The 17,035-nt window shown below is 34.2% G+C and overlaps 1 protein-coding gene across 1 annotated transcript; it reads left to right on the top strand.

Annotated features, from left to right (window-relative positions):
• Positions 1-600: 600 nt before the first annotated feature.
• Positions 601-16,630, top strand: LOC110018220. The gene is made up of 7 exons (XM_020715474.1): positions 601-913; positions 1,003-1,080; positions 1,165-1,332; positions 1,423-1,593; positions 2,363-2,572; positions 14,641-14,726; positions 15,881-16,630. The coding sequence occupies exons 1-7, from the start codon at positions 838-840 to the stop codon at positions 16,517-16,519; spliced, it is 1,428 nt and encodes a 475-aa protein (XP_020571133.1). The 5' UTR covers positions 601-837; the 3' UTR covers positions 16,520-16,630.
• Positions 16,631-17,035: the final 405 nt, after the last annotated feature.

Genomic DNA, 17,035 nt, shown 5'->3' with positions numbered 1-17,035 from the left:
TTTGCTAATCATATTTTATTTAAAATAGATCTTTAATTATAACTAATTTATATTTAAGTTAATATTAAAGTTTAATAAAATTTTTAACTAGCTTGGTCAAGAGCTAGCTTATGATTATAAACGAAAATAAAAATTAATAGTTGAGACAAGACTTTACAAGTTATAAATTTTTTCATCATTAAATATGTATTTATATTTAATAATATATATAGCAAATATTTTCTTAAAAGTCTCGATATTAGTTTGAAACAAGATGAAAAATATTGAGAAAATTTACGAGAAAATAATTTTTGCTCCTCTGAAAATTTGTTGGCTATTCCACTTAGTACGACGATTAGATTGTTTTTTATAAAAAAAAAAATTGTAATAGTCATTGAAGTTTTTTGAATAACAGTTTCTTATTTTGTTGTTTGGGGTGGCGGTGCGGATCAGATCTTTTTTTTTTGTAAAAAAAATTATAATAGTCATAAAAATTTTTTGAATAGCAGTTTCTTCTTTAGCAGACAATGAATGTAGAGTTTATTAGATAATTGATGTAAATACATAAGAATTTGGTGGCATGTATATAAATGCCCCTTTTTTTTGCAATTCTATCTTTACATTTCGATTCCCTTTCTCCCTCTCTTTTTCCTCCCACCCGCTCCCAAAAAAAGCTACTTTTCACCGCGGTGAGTAAACGGCCATTACTGAGAGCTCCACTCTCTTCTGTACTGGTTTCCCAAAAAGAAGACGTCTCCATGTCCGCTCCCTTCTCAGCCCTATACTATCGCAGAAGGCAAGCTTGAACCTTCCCCTTCTTCTTCTCCGTCGAAACCGAAGTCGCAACAGTAAGCAACCATGAGAGGATGCCTTCTCTTCCTCATCCTCTTCTTCTCCTCTCTTCCCGACTGCGCAGTCGAAGCCTCTACTACAGGTGACAAAAGTGCAGCGCATTTCACCTCTTATGTAAATTTTATGTAGATCCTTTGCACTATGCCCTTTTCACCCACTTTTTCTTTACAGGAGCTATTATGAAGCATCTCAAGAACTTCACTCCTGTTCTAAAATGGCCGAGGACTTCACCAAAGTCGGTGGGAACAGGTTTAGTTCTATTCTATCTGTTCTTTTGACTTTGGACTTTGGTTAGGTTTCAGGGTACTCTATTTAGGATTCTGTTCTCTGCAGATGGAGTTGCTCCTCAGTTCGAGAATGGCTATTTTGTGGAAACTCTTGTGGATGGAGACAAGCTCGGGATCGTTCCTTATACAATACGAGTTTCTCCTGAGGGAGAGCTCTTTGCTGTAGATTCTGAGAATAATAACATAGTTAAGATCACTCCGCCGTTGTCGCAATGTATGCTTCCATCTCTTGTTTTAGGGTTTTTTTTATATGCAACGCCTCGTGGATTGTAATTACTGTAAATGTGATTGGAGTTGATTTCAGATAGCAGGGCGAGGTTAGTTGCTGGATCGTTTCAGGGTTACTCAGGGCATGTAGATGGAAAACCTAGCGATGCTCGGTTCACTCATCCGAAGGGTGTCGCCATGGATGAGAAGGGCAATGTTTATGTTGCAGATACTGCTAATCTTGCTATCAGAAAGATTGGGGAATCAGGTGATTGAATCTGAAATACGATGCTTGAAATTCGGCCATGAAAGCAAATTTGTTGTTTCTAGAGCAGTTAATTTCTGATGGTGATAAGATATTGAGAATATGAGATGATTATTCTTTGTATTGAGGTTAATAGATGCAGTTAATTAGTTAGAAATTAGTGTTAGTGAATTAGTAATATTTTGTATTCTATAAATAATCCTTATTGGAGACATTGATTCACTAGAAAATATATAAGTTTGTCCCTTTATCGTGTTTCATTTTCTCGATCTCCCACTAAAATTTTTGGAGTTGCTTCCGTCCTCGAATTGTTGTTTATTCTTCTCAATCTGTGTTTTTCTTCCTCTCTATTTCTCTCCCACCCAATTCTTTGGAGTTGCGGGCATCCTCGAATTATCGTTTATCAAGATTCAAGTACAGGATGGTATGAATTGGTGCTCTAGTTGAGACTCGAACTGAAGTTCCGTTCTTGTTTCTTGGATCTTGATAAGTGATAATTCGAGGATGTCAACAACTCCCAAAGATGAGTGGTAGAGTACTAGAGAAGAGAAACATTGGTAAAGAATGGTGAACGATAATTTGACGATACCAACAACTCTAGAAATTAGATCGGGAAAGAAGAAGAAATAAGAAACACAAGATCGAAAGAACTTGCCACGTTTTCATTCCATTGATGTCTCCAATGGAGACTATTTATAGAATACAAGAACTATTAATCATCTCATATTCTCAAATATTCTATCAGTGGATCTGAATCTTTTTATTGTTTCAGGAGTGACTACAATTGCTGGAGGAAAATCGAATGTTGCAGGATATAGAGACGGGCCGAGTGAGGATGCGAAGTTTTCCGCCGATTTCGACATTGTTTATGTTGCAAGAACTTGCTCCTTGTTAGTGATTGATAGGGGTAATGCCGCTCTAAGGCAGATTTTGCTTCAACAAGAAGACTGTGATCACCAGTATAACCCAATTTCTTCGTCAGGTTTCTCCAAATCACTTTAGTTATTTTATTCCAGGGTTTTTACATAAATACCGCTCAATTCCTATGTCTTTACATATCTAACAGCTATACTTTACCTTTTACATTTATACCTACCAAATTGTTCATATCACATCAATAATATCACTATTTTGACTTTTAAAAAGTGAAATAACCATTTCATACATGTAAAAATTAAAGTTTAGGGTGTTAGATGTGTAAATCTATGTATTTAGATCACTACAATTGTTATGTTTGTTTTGCTGCTTGAAGGACCAATTACATGTCTCTGTATTGTGAGGGACAACATAAAACCAAACCGAAAGTATTTTAGGAATAATTGATGTAAATTAATATGGTTCATGTCAATTGAATATCAATAGTTTAGTTAGATGATAATAAAATTGAAATAGTTTGAGGCATTTGACAAGTGATTAGTTGTAGAAGCATGTATTTGTAATTAGAAAACATTATTAGAGTTGAAGTTATGGGAAATAATTTATTTTACAACATACCACCCGATTCCTATTTATTTACATATCTAACACCTAAACTTCACTTTTTTACTTTTTCATATCTAACACCTAAACTTCACTTTTTTACATTTATACCACCCAAATCTTTTACATCACATCCAAAATAGTATTATTTTAACTTATAAAAAAATGAAATACTCCTTCTCATGCACTTGTAAGGTGGTATATATGTAAAAATTGAAGTTTAGGTGCTATATGTGTAAATACATAAGAACTTAGTTGTATATATGTAAATCTTTCTTATTTTTAATCAACTGTATCAATGACTCATCTTGTTCTTTGAAGTTAACTTTTGACTTGTACTAGTGTACTGTTTCATGCGACCCAACGGTTGGCAAAAAATCAATACTCAATTGAGAGAAATGAAAGTAACATACTTTTAAGTAACTCTTTTTCATTGTTGTTTCCTCTAATTTTTGCAATTTTTTTTTTTTTAATTCAACCATGTATATATCCTTTTCCTTGAGAACCTCAACAACATCAATGGATTAAAAAAAAATAAAGAATAAACATAAATTAAATCTTAAATTTACACCATGAAATGAAGACTTGCACCATAAAAATAAATATAAATTTACAGTAAAAACTAAACCTATAAATGGAGTTTTATTCTATTGGTACATATAGAAGCGAGGACTAATATGATGATGAAACTTTTGTTTTGAAGTAAACATCCAAATCTTGCAAATTCTCTACATAAACATATATTTCACCATTAAAAAAAAAGAAATCTGCAGCAATGAAGGTGATTATAGAGGGCCTCATGATAGTGATCTTTTTTCTTTAACCTAAGGGATAAATAATTCGATATTTGTAGGGGCATATACATACATACTCCCTAATTCCTATGTATTTACATATCTAACACCTAAACTTTACTTTTTACATTTACATCACTCAATTCTTTCACAACACATTATAGAAAATAGGTTTGTAGAAACAAAAATACCACCATTTTAACTTTTTAAAAATGAAATATACATTTCCATGCATAGATAACGTGGCATATATGTAAAAATTGAAATTTAGTTGTTAGATATTTAAGTACATAAGAATTGAGTGGTATGTAGGTAAATCTTCCATATTTTTATCAAGATGAAGCACAATGTGCATTCCAAAAATGTTGTTAGATTGATAAGAGCTTAAAAGCATAACTTTTCTCTAGAACCCTTAAATTTTTGATGAACACTGTTGATTCAACATATGCGAGCTGTTAGGTAACTTGATAGTTCCTCTATAGAAAAAAGCTCTTTTGATTTAGGGTCTATTTGAGGGTGACATTAACTTTTTAATAAGGTGGTTGTAAAGTTGTGGTAGACAAACTGACTTCATAGAAAACTCATCTGAGAATTATAAATGTATATTTTTTCAAAAAAATCAGACATCAACTTTTTTACAGCCACCACACTTTAGTAAGTTAGGTTGAAAAAAACAACTTCCTGTCACATAAATTTCTAAGAAGTAACGAGAAAATAGTTCACCAAATGGAGCTGTGGCGACGGTCTGAAACATAAAACAGACAAAAAGTTATTCCAAACAGGCCCTTAATGACTTTAAAAATAATGATTTTCCTTAAACAAATTATTGCTTGGAAGGAAGACTATGTAAGAGGACTTAAATTTTTGCAAGGTAATATGAAGTGTTCTTTTGAAAATTTTGTGGGCTAGGAAAGTAAGAATGTTTGAAGGCATGTTAAAAAATTCTCTCTTATTTGTTTATTTATTTATTTTGATTTTAAGGCCTTTTTTTATGCAAACCTCATAGTTTATTTCTTTTTGCTAGTGGGGTGGAAATCTCAATTAAGGATTACCCATAACTTCTTATTTGTTTAGGAATATGATATTCTATAGGTTCCATCAAAAATAAAGGAAAGGACTTGGTAATGCGCTTAAAGTTTTTTTTAAATATCATTATAATGAAAACTTTTAGTTCTGGGTTATATGGAGCACGACAAAAATTTTTCTCTAATATTTATTTTTTACCCAATATTTGTATTGTTGGCCATTAGCTTGCTGAGATCGCTTAGTTTCTATAGGGCCTTAGCTGGTGGTTCCATCCATGCTATTTTATCTTCGTATGAGTAGGTAGACTCACCAGTGTCTAATGCATGGAGCTTAGGCTATTCAACTTTTTTGGCTTGGGTGTAGAGACCAACATATTCTTAAGTGCTGCTCAGTATAGTGCTATTTGTGTCTAAATTTTTTGTCATGCACGAATGGTTGATGTGGAATTTTGTTGAAGCTATAGTTATTTTGGGGACATAGTTAAATATATATTTGTTTGGAATTGGATTTATCATTGTCTAAACTATAAGAATAATAATAAAAAAAAATTCTTACCTTTTCCTTAACGTGGTTGATTTCTTCCCTAGCTTGCTCGCTACCTCACCAACTTCACAAAACACAAACATTTTCTTTTATTCTTCCCGCTGCACCTTCCTAGATTGATTGACTCTGCCCTCTGTAAATTGAGGCCAATGGAGGAGAGGTACCTCACTCAACCCTGCAACCCGCTTCTGTAGCCGTCAAAATCCTTTTAAGATCTCCCTCCTCCCTCCTCTCTCCTCTCGATTCCGCCCAAAACTATTGCCCTTCTGTTCGAACCTTTGCGATGCAATTGCGGTTAGAGCTAGCTGGAAAGGCAACCGCTGGATTTTGGCACACCAAGGCCAACGAAGCTCCTCCCTGAAACCATTGAGGAAATTTAACCCTACTCATTGGCGTACTCCTTCGATCTCTAGTGGCTTTAGAATCACCTCCAAGTACTTCGTTAGCGTCGACAGTCGTGTAGACGAGGGTGCATGATCTCCAATCGCACGTCTCAGCTGTGATACATGGAAGACAGGGTGTAGTGCGGTTGATGGTGGTAACCTCAAACGATAAGCCACTGCTTCGATGCGAGTCATCACGTCATAAGGTACAATGTATAGCTGTGAAAGTTTCTCGCTTCTTCTCTTGGGCCTCAATTTCAAGTAGACCATGTACCCTAGTTTAAATTGCACTTATCTTGTGTTCATTCGCTTTCCTCTTCATGATTTGTTGAGCACTCGTAGATTCCCCTTGAGCTTTGTTAGTATCCTGTCACTCTCCTTCAAGTGCTAATCGACATTGGATATTGGTGTGGTGCTATGCTCATATTGTATCAAGTGAGGTGGATCCCACCCATACAATATCTTGAAAGGTGTGGTCTGTGTTGCGGTGTGGTACAAAATATTATACCAATATTCGACACAATTCACTTAGTCCATAGTTTCGACGTATCAGATACAAAACAATGTAGGCATGTCTTCACACTCATGTTGACCGTCTTCGTCTGCCCATTATTCAGGGGATGATATGTGGTGCTTCTCTTAAGGACTGTCCCTTGACTCCTTCCAGAAATGATTGTGGAACACCTTATCTCTATCCGATATAATCGATTTCAGCAATCCGTGTAAACAAACCTTCCTGATAAACACTGCCGCAACTGAGATGACAGTGTATGGATATTGTAAGGGAATGAAATGTGCATACTTACTAAGGCGACCTACGACTATAATAGTCACCGTGAACCCTTCTAACCGTGACAACTCGATAAAATCCTTCGTTACTTCTTCATGAGTATGAAAACTTCACTGTGACACTGTTTCATGAGAATGAGGTCTTGAATTATGGAGAAGTGACTACGGCAGTGTTGAATCATGAGTTCCGCTGAAGGGACAGAGTCAGTAAAGATGAAATCAGCTGAGACACTTACACTCCAACATGATAGATCTGAAAAGAAAAACACTTCAAAGAAAGGTGGCAGCAGTGACATTTCTCAAAAGCGGGGTAATTCTCGTGGGCGCAGTCTTGAAAAAAATCAGTGTGTTTTCTCTTTATATATTAATATTGGAAGAAAGAAAATGTGAAGTTGAAGGAGAAGAGAAATGAACTTGCATCTGAGGCGAAAGCCAATGTCATTATGGAAAGATGTGAAGAATCGGATTCAAATCTGTTATTATCTGTAATTTCTCATAGTTTGTAGAGATGATTCATGTTGGATTCTTGACACATGTGCTAACTATCACATTTGTCCCCATTGAGGGTGGTTCTGTAAGTACAAGGAGTTGAATAGTGGTGTAGTGACTATTGACAATGATTAAAATGTCGTACTATTGGTATAATGAATGTTTTTATCAGGATGCATGATGGTACGGTGAGGGAGCTAATTAATGTTAAATATGTTCCAGATATCAAGAAGAATTCACTGTCAGTTGGGCCTTTAGAGTCCAAGGGCTGCAAGATATTTATTGAGGTAGGAGTTTTGAGGATATGTCAATGACTTTTATGAATGACGTTCGCCATCACAACCTTTACTATCTTCAGGGTAGTACAGTGGCAAAAACAACTACTTATTGATAAATCTTCTGACGCCACTATGTTGTGGCATATGCGGCTAGCACATGCTGGAGAGGCTTCTCTCTAGAATTTGAAAAAAGAATTAATCAAAGGAGCTAGCACCTACATACTTGATTTTTTTGAGCATTGTAATAAGAAGACATGAGTATCTTTTGGGACTATCATTCATAGTACAAAAGGTATTTTAGAGTATGTTCATATAGATGTTTGAGACCCGACGAATACAACATCATTCAACGGACGAAGATACTGCCTCTTTTATTGATGATTACTTCAAATATATTTGGGTGTACACTATAAAGCGCAAAAACGAAGTGCTGGAGATTTTCATAACTTGGAAGATGTGGATTGAAACTCAGGCTGGTAAAAAGATTTGGTGTATCAGATCAGACAATGAGAGCGAATATACTTAGGATGCGCACTTGCAAGAGTGCCAGAGAGCTGAGATAGAGCACTACTTCACTGTTCGAGAGACGCCGCGACAAAATGATGTAGCAGAGATGATGAATCAGACTTTGGTGGAGAAAGTTCGTTGTATGTCACCCAATGCTGGGTTGGATAGAATCTATTGGGCCGATGCCATCGAATATGTATGTCACTTGGTGAACCGTTTGCCTTCTGCAACTATTGGGAAGAAGACCCTAAAGGAGATTTGGTCAGGATATCCTACTAGGGATTATGAGCACATGAGAGTGTTTGGGTGCCCAACTTACTATCATGTGCTGAATGACAAATTGGAATCATGAGTAAAGAAGACAATCTTCATTAGCTTCAGGCGTGGAGTCAAGGGCTTCAAACTGTATGATCCATCAGAAAGAAAGATTGTAATTAGCAGGGATGTTATATTCGACGAGATAACTTGTTGAAAAATCGAGACTCAAAGCAGATAAAGAGTTCTACTGGGACCATAGATATTCAATAGAAGTTGGAGTTTGATGCATCTTCATTTGTTCCACAGATTTTATCCACTCCGACTCAGATAACTGATTCAGTTGCAGCTCAGGAGGTACCTGTTAATAATACTCGGGAGGTGGTGAAAGAGGATGATGAAGTTGAGATTTTTGCTTAGAAATCTATTGCTAAGAGCAGAATTAGGCTCCAGAATGTCCCAAAACCAGCTTGGTTGAGGGATAACATTTCATTTTCCCTTTCAGTCACACAGGCAAAAATTATTGTCACTACAAAGAAATGGTAGAGAGCCCAAATTGTGTTTTTTGGAGAGCGGCAATTGATGAAGAGATGGAGTTTCTTTGGAAGAACGATACTTCAAGGTTAGTGAAGCTTCCTCCAGGAAAGAAAACAATCAGGTGCAAATGAGTGTATGCAAAGAAGGATCTCATGGAGTTGATGTGCAATACAAGAGAATATTAGTGGCAAAAGGTGTTGCACATTGAAAGGGATAAAATATGACGAAGTGTTCTCCCCAGGGACAAAGCATCCCTCAATCCGTGTTCCCTCAGCCCTTGTAGCATAGAATATTCTCTTGGAACAGCTCGATGTGAAGACTGCATTCATACACGGAGAATTGCAAGAGATCTATATGTTGCAGTCGCTTGGATATGGAGTATCAAAAGACTTTGTTTGCAAACTGGACAAGTCTTTATATAGGTTGAAGTAGTCGTCACGACAATTATATAAAAAATTTGATCAGTTCATGAGTGAATAGAAGTTCACAAAGAGCCAGTATGATCATTGTGCATATTTTAAGAAGTTTACCAACGACGAGTTCATTTACTTATTTCTATATGTTGATGATATGTTGATTGCATCTGTCAATCAGATTGAGGTTGTTATGTTGAATAATTAACTGTCCAAACATTTTGAAATGAAGTTGGGTGAAGCTCGCGGAATTCTTGGCATGGAGATTTTTAGGGACAAGACAGTTGGAAATATTAACAGTATGATCATTGTGCATATTTTAAGAAGTTGACCAACGACGAGTTCATTTACTTATTTCTATATGTTGATGATATGTTGATTGCATCTGCCAATCAGATTGAGGTTGATATGTTGAATAATTAACTGTCCAAACATTTTGAAATGAAGTTGGGTGAGTCTCACGGAATTCTTTGCATGGATATTTCTAGGGACAAGACAATTGGAAAGATTTGGATTTCACAAGGAGCTTATATTAGAAAGGTGTTAAAGAAATTTGGGGCTGATGACTCGAGCAAGGGGGTGAGTCTACACATTGCATCTCACTTTCAATTGAGTTTAGATCAGCGTCATAGAGATGAACATGAAAGGAAAGATATGTAATCACTTTCTTATGCTAGTGAATTTGGCAGTGTGATGTTTGTCATGGTTTGCACTAGACCATATATTACACAATCAGTTGTTGTGAGCAGGTTTATGCATGATTCAGAAAGGACTCATTGACATGCTTTGAAAAGTATTCTAAGGTATTTAAAGGGTACAATTGATATTGGCTTGATATTTGAGAGACAATTATCTGATGCAGATTTTTGTGTAGGCTACGTTGACTCAGACTATGCAGATGATATGAATAAACGAAGATCTATGATGGGTTATTAATTCTCATTGGCATGAGGTACAGTCAGTTGGAGGTCGTTTCTTCAATTTACTGTTGCTTTGTTTACTATGGAAGTCGAGTACATGGCAGTCACGGAGGTGATGAAGAAAGAAATATATGTGCAGGACCTATTGGATTACTTGGAAGCTAAGCAAGAGTCTCTGATGATGTTCTATGATAGTCAAAGTGCGATATTCTTGGCTACAAATCCAGTTCATCATGCTCGTACCAAGTATATTGATGTGATGTATCACTTTGTTCGGGACTTGATTGAAAAATGCAAGGTTCTGTTGAAGAAGATAAATACGAAGAAGAATCTAGCGGACATACTCATGAATGTACTTTCAGTCCAAAAGTTCATCTATTGCAGGAGTTTGGTGAACATTTGAGGTCATGATTGTTGCCAAGTAGGGCATTTTGAAGAACCACATGTGGTTTCAAACTTTCCGGAGAGGGTGCATAGATGATACGCTTAAAATATATTGTATTTTTAGACACATTTTTATACCTATTTTTGAGATATTGCACTTTAATGAAAAATATTTGTGTTTTTCTTTCAGGTAAATGTAAAAATGTGAAAAATGCTTAAAAGAGTGAAAAATGATCAAATTTGGAGCAAATAGGTGAAAAATGTGCAAAAGTGTTTTGACGCCTAAGCCCTAGATCCGACGCTTAAGCGTCAGTTAAATAGAGAAGGTCGCGCCTAAGCGTCAGAGGCCTTGTGCTTAAGCGCCAGTGACAGTTATTGGATAGTAAATTCGGTTTTTGCGAATTTTGAAGAGGTTTTTGAGGCACCTATTGGCTTAATAAGTGGTTACGATCACCATAGATGAAAATTATTGTGAAAGGATGCATCTCTTGAGGAAAGACATTGAATCAAGACACATTTTGAAGAGATACCAAAACGCCTTTTGGAGAATTATAAAAGAAGGAAGATTGAGACTTTGAAAATGGTTCAGAAAGTACTGAGATAGTTTTGAAAGTTCTGAAATTGGGAAGTTAGTTGGAGAGATTTCCAGGTACCACATATTTATCATTTTTTATTTTAATTTTATATTGAAAGTGTTGTAAAAGAGAAGAGATTTAAAGGAACTTCAAGAGTTTGGTGTAAGACTTGAGATAAGTTAGACTTGAGATAAGTAAACTACTTTTGGTTTTAATTGAGACTTGTTGTTGGTTTGACAATGATTTCTACTTTTAAACTAAAGTGTGGTTTTATTTTCTCCATGGATTTTGAGTAGTTTTCTTTATCTTTCTTCTTAAAATGATAAGTAATTAAGTGTTGGATGAAAGTTGTGGAGAGTATTGATCTTTAATATTGGAAGAAGTTGTGATGATTTAAATTCATGTATTTCATTTATTTTTTGATTTGACCAATCCAGATGTTAAAATTTGTTGTGAGAACATGTAAGAACCGGACTGATATTGTCTCAGTCAACAATTAGAAAGAATCACATGAGGTTGTATGAATGAGAATGTGGTTTATATGATTAAGTGTAAATAAATAGGGAAATATTCATTGAAGGGTGTAGAGTTAGAGTACTTTAAAGTGACAGGTTAAAGCCCCCAACTTGATTTATTGTTTTAGATTCTGATACGAGATGTTAGCCCTTAGGTGGAGGGAATCGAGAGAACTCTAGAGTGAGAGCTAGTATCTTCCCTGCCTAGCCGGTCTTCAGAACTATTCAAACTTTAAATTAGCCAATGTTCTTTATAACATCTCTAGTAAGAGTAAAAAATATTATTGATCCTATTTGACACACCACAATATGCATACGTCCACAACAGAATACTATACTTATTACTGATTCATGATAAGGAGAAAAATATTTTCATATTTAGTGTTTTTCTTCTACAAAAACTCAAGTTATCCTTTTAAGTTTGTTCTGTTTTTGTCAAAATAGTAAAATTACCAAAAATATTTAAACTTTCTTTACTGTGAAAACATCTTTAGTTTAAATAATTGTCTTTTTAAAAATAGAAAGTTTTCCAAAAAGTGCATATTGCATATCTTTATCTTCCATGTGGGTTCGATATTCAGGTCTTAATAAAAAAGTCCTATATTACTTGATAGCGATACGTATAGTTGCATAGTATCCTAATATATATAAATTAAAAGTTAAATTCTTATTTTTCTTCAAGATCAAATTTTTTATTTTGTTGCGAAATAAAGAAATATAAGTGAAAAATATAATCAGAATTATTGTTATATTGTTGCATATAAGCAGTTTCAGGATCAATAGAAAATCATCTTAGTGCAGTTGATTTGGAGTTTGAGCTCAGTCGGTCATCTCTCAATGATCTAGAGTAAGAAGTGATGTGGGGATTGTTGTATTTGTAGCTTTTATTTAATGAGTTTATTTTATTTGATTTGTTTCTTTTTTTTATTTCTTTCTTTATATGCTCCAAGTCTTCTCTATACAAAAAAGACTTAGGGCTTATGAGAGGAGTATGATGAGAAGTTTTGAATTGTAACTCTAAGTTGTTTTTGTTTCTCCCCATCCAGTGCTGGTGGAATCTCCCTCCCCGTGAACGTAGACCAATTGATTTAACGCGGAACCACATAAATCTTTGTGTTTGATTGTTATTGTGTGAATTTCTACGCTTTCACGTTGTTTTCACTCGATAAAAGTTGCATTTTCGCTTTCGCTTGGTCAACATCTCCTCTCTCGGCTTCGTTCCTCGCAGACAAATCTTCCTCTTCTGCTTGCCATTGCTTCTTTTTCTTCTTCTTCTCCTCCTCCTTTTCTCCAAGTCTCGCTCTTTTCCTCTCTCTCGTTCGATTTAAGTCAAAACAAGAGTATAAATCATCGTTTGATTTCACATAAGTGACACTTCTCTAAATGATGCTGTCATGGGTAAATTGTTATTATTATTATGATTTATTTGTTTATTTATTTTTAAAGCTGGTTATTAAAGAAAGCAGTGATTGGAAGGTAATCGGATGGTCTGCACCATCAATTCTTGTCATAAGGAGGCCTTAATTGGATTCAAAAACTTCTAAAGAAGTTCTAATTTCAAGGAAGAAAAGATTTGTGGTGCCTACACTAATTGAGTTTGATACCTAAAAAAGGTTTTAATTTGGAAAAAACAATGGAGGTTGTAAAGTGTCTTTTTGAATAATGATTGCTCGAGATATTTTACTTTCACTTTTATTTTCTTGTAGGTCTCTTTTATACACATTTTCTGTTAGTCCTTGGGAGCGGGTATTCAAATGAGATATAAATAGATTTAATTTGGCTTGAAACTTATATATAGTATTCTGCTAACAGAGTAATTTTCAGAAGAACGTTTTCAATAACCATTCTTCTTGGACTTCAAACAATTTGGAATGAATCTCTTTATAATAAATCATTTTTCCCATAGGATTGGGCTGTTTAGTTTCGGAATGAATCATTACATTTTCTTTTAGGGGTATTTATAATTATTTTTGAGCAGATGATAGCATTCAGATGTCTTTGAGATTGGTGTTGTCGATGATTTGAATTGGACTGTTGATTCGAGTTGAGGCATTGATGTTAGATTGAGGGATCACCATTGATCTGAAGGTGATATAATTGGCACTAATTTATAAGAATCTTTGTTTTGTTACCGTTAAGTTTGGAAGCATAAATCTTGAGATTCTTAATTACGTCATTCCAAACTCGGTGAATTGTTAGAATTGTATCACATATAATTTGAACAGGATATAAATTTCTGTTGTTGAATATTTTCAATCAGTTTTTAAAAAGGGTATTTATATACATACCACCTAATTCTTTATGTATTTACATGTTTACTTCCCAAGCTTTACTTTTTACATTTATCCCTCTCAAATCTTTCACATCACATAAAAAATACAATCATTTTAACTTTTAAGGAACAAAATACACACTTTAATGCATACGTAAGGTGGCATGTATGTAAAAATCAATGCTTAGGTGATAGATTTGTAAATACATAGGAATTGATTGGTATGTATGTAAATCATCCTATTAAAAAGCAATAATAGTGTATGTCAAGCTTTTAGGTTTTGAATGGCTCAGCTTCTTGTGTGGCATCTAGCTGAAAATAACCTTGGATGTTGCGTAGAAGGTTTCATTTTTTCTCCTCAGTTAACTTTCTAAATGTTGTGTTTATTTTGATGATAAATATGCCTCCAAAAGCACCATTTTGCACTGTTTTCATGAACATATGAATTTACATATGAAATAAATATTATTTTAACATGAAATATACTGTTTTTATTCATCTCAACATTGTAAAACCACGAAGTAAACATAGTCCAACTATTCTTATTTTGATTTTTTTTTTGATGTTATTTCTACATACATACTACACACTTCTTATGAATTCACATAGCTAACACATAAAGTTTGATATTTACGCTTATAACAATTTGGTGCAATATGCATGAAAATGTGTATTTCTTGTTTAAAAAGGTAATAAGGTGGTATTTTTTATGTGATGTTGAAGTTGAGTGTCATAAATATAAATATGAAAATTTTGGTGTTAGATATGTAAGCACCTAAGAATTGTGTGGGTATGTAGGTAAATGACCCTTTTTTAATTTATTCCGCATTTGTAATGCTGAATACATGTTTTTCTATTTAGCAATTGCTTAAATTTTGTCTTCCTAAGCAGACATTATCATGGTGGCTGGTGCAATATTGGCAGGCTACATTTCATGTTTCCTTCAACATGGATTCGGAAGTTCCCTTTTCTATAAGGTTGTAAGTCTCATAGGTTACTCTTGTCATAATTACAGGGTGCTGAAACTGAAGGAATATCATTTTAATATAATGGGAGTAAAATTCATTAAATATGGGGGCATTTGCATACATACCACACAATTCTTTGCATACTTAAAACCCAAATTTTCATATTTACATGCATAGTACTCAAATCTTTAATCTCACATCCAAAATACCACCAGCACCTACTTTTTAAAAGTGAAATACACATTTTGATGCATAAATTATCATCTGTGATATAAGTATAAATATAAAAGTTAGGGTGTTAGATATGTAAATACATATAAAGAATTGTTTGGTATGTATGTAAATTTTTCTAGGGGGGGGAATGACATTTATTAAAAGATAAGATAACAAAAAATAAATTTGGATGATTTAAATATCTTCGGGAAATTACGTCCTTAGATAATTAGATAAAATTTGGGTCGAAATGTTATGAAGGAAGGATAAAAACTGCTTGAAAAGATTTGTGAAGGATAAGTTTAACACCTTACGAAACACTAATAATGAGAGACAAATAAATGACGATTCAATATGCTGATCATAGATGATTTGGAGAAAACTTTTGATGTTAATGATGTTGATTTACTGATTTATTATTATTTTTTGGGTGCATTTACATGCATGTCACCCATTGCTCATGTAATATTACATTTATACCACCCAATGCTTATGTAATTTATATTTATACCACCCAAATCATTCATATCACATCAAAAATACTATCATTTTAACTTTTAAAAAGTGATATACACCCAATTAATGTGTATATATATAGCGAACACCTAAACTTTACATTTTACATTTATACCGCCAAAATCATTCATATTACATCAAAAATACCATTATTTTAACTTCTAAAAAGTGAAATACACCAAATTCTTATGTATTTATATATATAACACCTAAACTTTACATTTTACATTTACACCGTCCAAATCACTCTTATCACATCAAACATACCATCATTTAACTTTTAAAAAGTGAAATACACATTTTCATACATGAATAAAATGACATGTTTGAAAATTAAAGTTTAGCGTTTAGATTATATAAATGCATGAGAATTGAGGGTTATTTTTGTAAATCTCCTTTTTTTTTAAAATTTTTTAATCTTCTGATATCTCCAGAAACAATCAACAATGTCAAACCAACAAAATCACTCATCACTGAACAAACCTTCTTTGGTTGTGGAATCCCTAAAGGAAGAAACAGACGCAGGTTGGCCATCTCCAGGAAGACTGATCTCTGATCTTTCTAAATTTGCCATAGAAGCCATTAGTAATTCCCTTCTAAACCTCATCTTCTTCCCCCAAAGTCTCCTACCCCGACGAAAAACTCCGACTCCACTCGAAGACAATCTAATCATACCCGACGACAAACCAGATCCACCCCTCCCTCCGAAGCAATCAAACCCTTCAACCAAGGCGGAGACACTAACCTCCTCAAATATCAATCCTGATTCTTCCATCAGGCACCAGAAGAGCAGCAAGCAATCCAAGCACAAGGATTCTTCGCTCCCAAGCAAGCACCGGTCGACAAAGCGGCCAGATTACACCGATTTCTACACCGCCGACACATCTCAGATCAGTTCCAAGATCCACAAAGATCGAACTCGGCACCGCCACCGTGAAAAAGATGGAGAAGTGGGTTTCGGAGCAGAGACAAAAGGTGTTGAAAGCAAGCAGAAGGAGTACAATGGCGAACAGAGTTTTGATCACTATAACATGAACCACAAGTATGGCGCAGATTCTTCTTTCCGTTTCTAAAATTCTAACTTTGATGATGATATGTGTAATTATGAATTGTCCAGGCTTTGCATTTATTATAAAAATGCCCACAAAACTTCTACTGCTTTGTTTGAACCTGTAAATTCTTGTTATCTGGTTTGTTAAATCATACATTTAACTTACCGTTGTATGATTATTGTTCTAATATACATTTTTTTGTATGTTTTTCTTCTTCTATTTTTTACTTTTGGACGTTTACATAAATTCCTCTCAATTCTTATGTATTTACCTATATAACGTCTAAACTTTATTTTTTTACATTTATGCAACTCCAATTGGTAAGGTGGCATTTATGTAAAGGTTGAAATATATGTGTTTGGTATGTAAATACATGAGAATCGAGTGGTATATATGTAAAATTTCCTCTTTTTTGTTGTTTTTTTAAGTTGCTTTACTTTTACATTATTTTATGTGTTTATTGCTTGATTGTCATCTTTATTAGTCTTATGCAGAAGAGTGCTGTTTTTGCCAATGCATTAAGGTTAAACTAACCTG

This window comes from Phalaenopsis equestris, unplaced genomic scaffold (assembly GCF_001263595.1).
Source record: "Phalaenopsis equestris unplaced genomic scaffold, ASM126359v1 Scaffold000006, whole genome shotgun sequence".
Taxonomy (NCBI): Eukaryota; Viridiplantae; Streptophyta; class Magnoliopsida; order Asparagales; family Orchidaceae; genus Phalaenopsis; species Phalaenopsis equestris.
The sequence above is the reverse complement of the archived record's forward strand: the minus strand, read 5'-3'. Positions and strand labels throughout refer to the sequence as shown.

Excerpts from the sequence above, each read along its gene's own strand:
- LOC110018220 (XM_020715474.1), top strand. The coding sequence starts at position 838 with ATGAGAGGATGCCTTCTCTTCCTCATCCTCTTCTTCTCCTCTCTTCCC. Across the intron at positions 914-1,002 it reads AGTCGAAGCCTCTACTACAG|GAGCTATTATGAAGCATCTC; the intron begins GTGACAAAAGTG and ends TTTTCTTTACAG. Across the intron at positions 1,333-1,422 it reads CACTCCGCCGTTGTCGCAAT|ATAGCAGGGCGAGGTTAGTT; the intron begins GTATGCTTCCAT and ends AGTTGATTTCAG.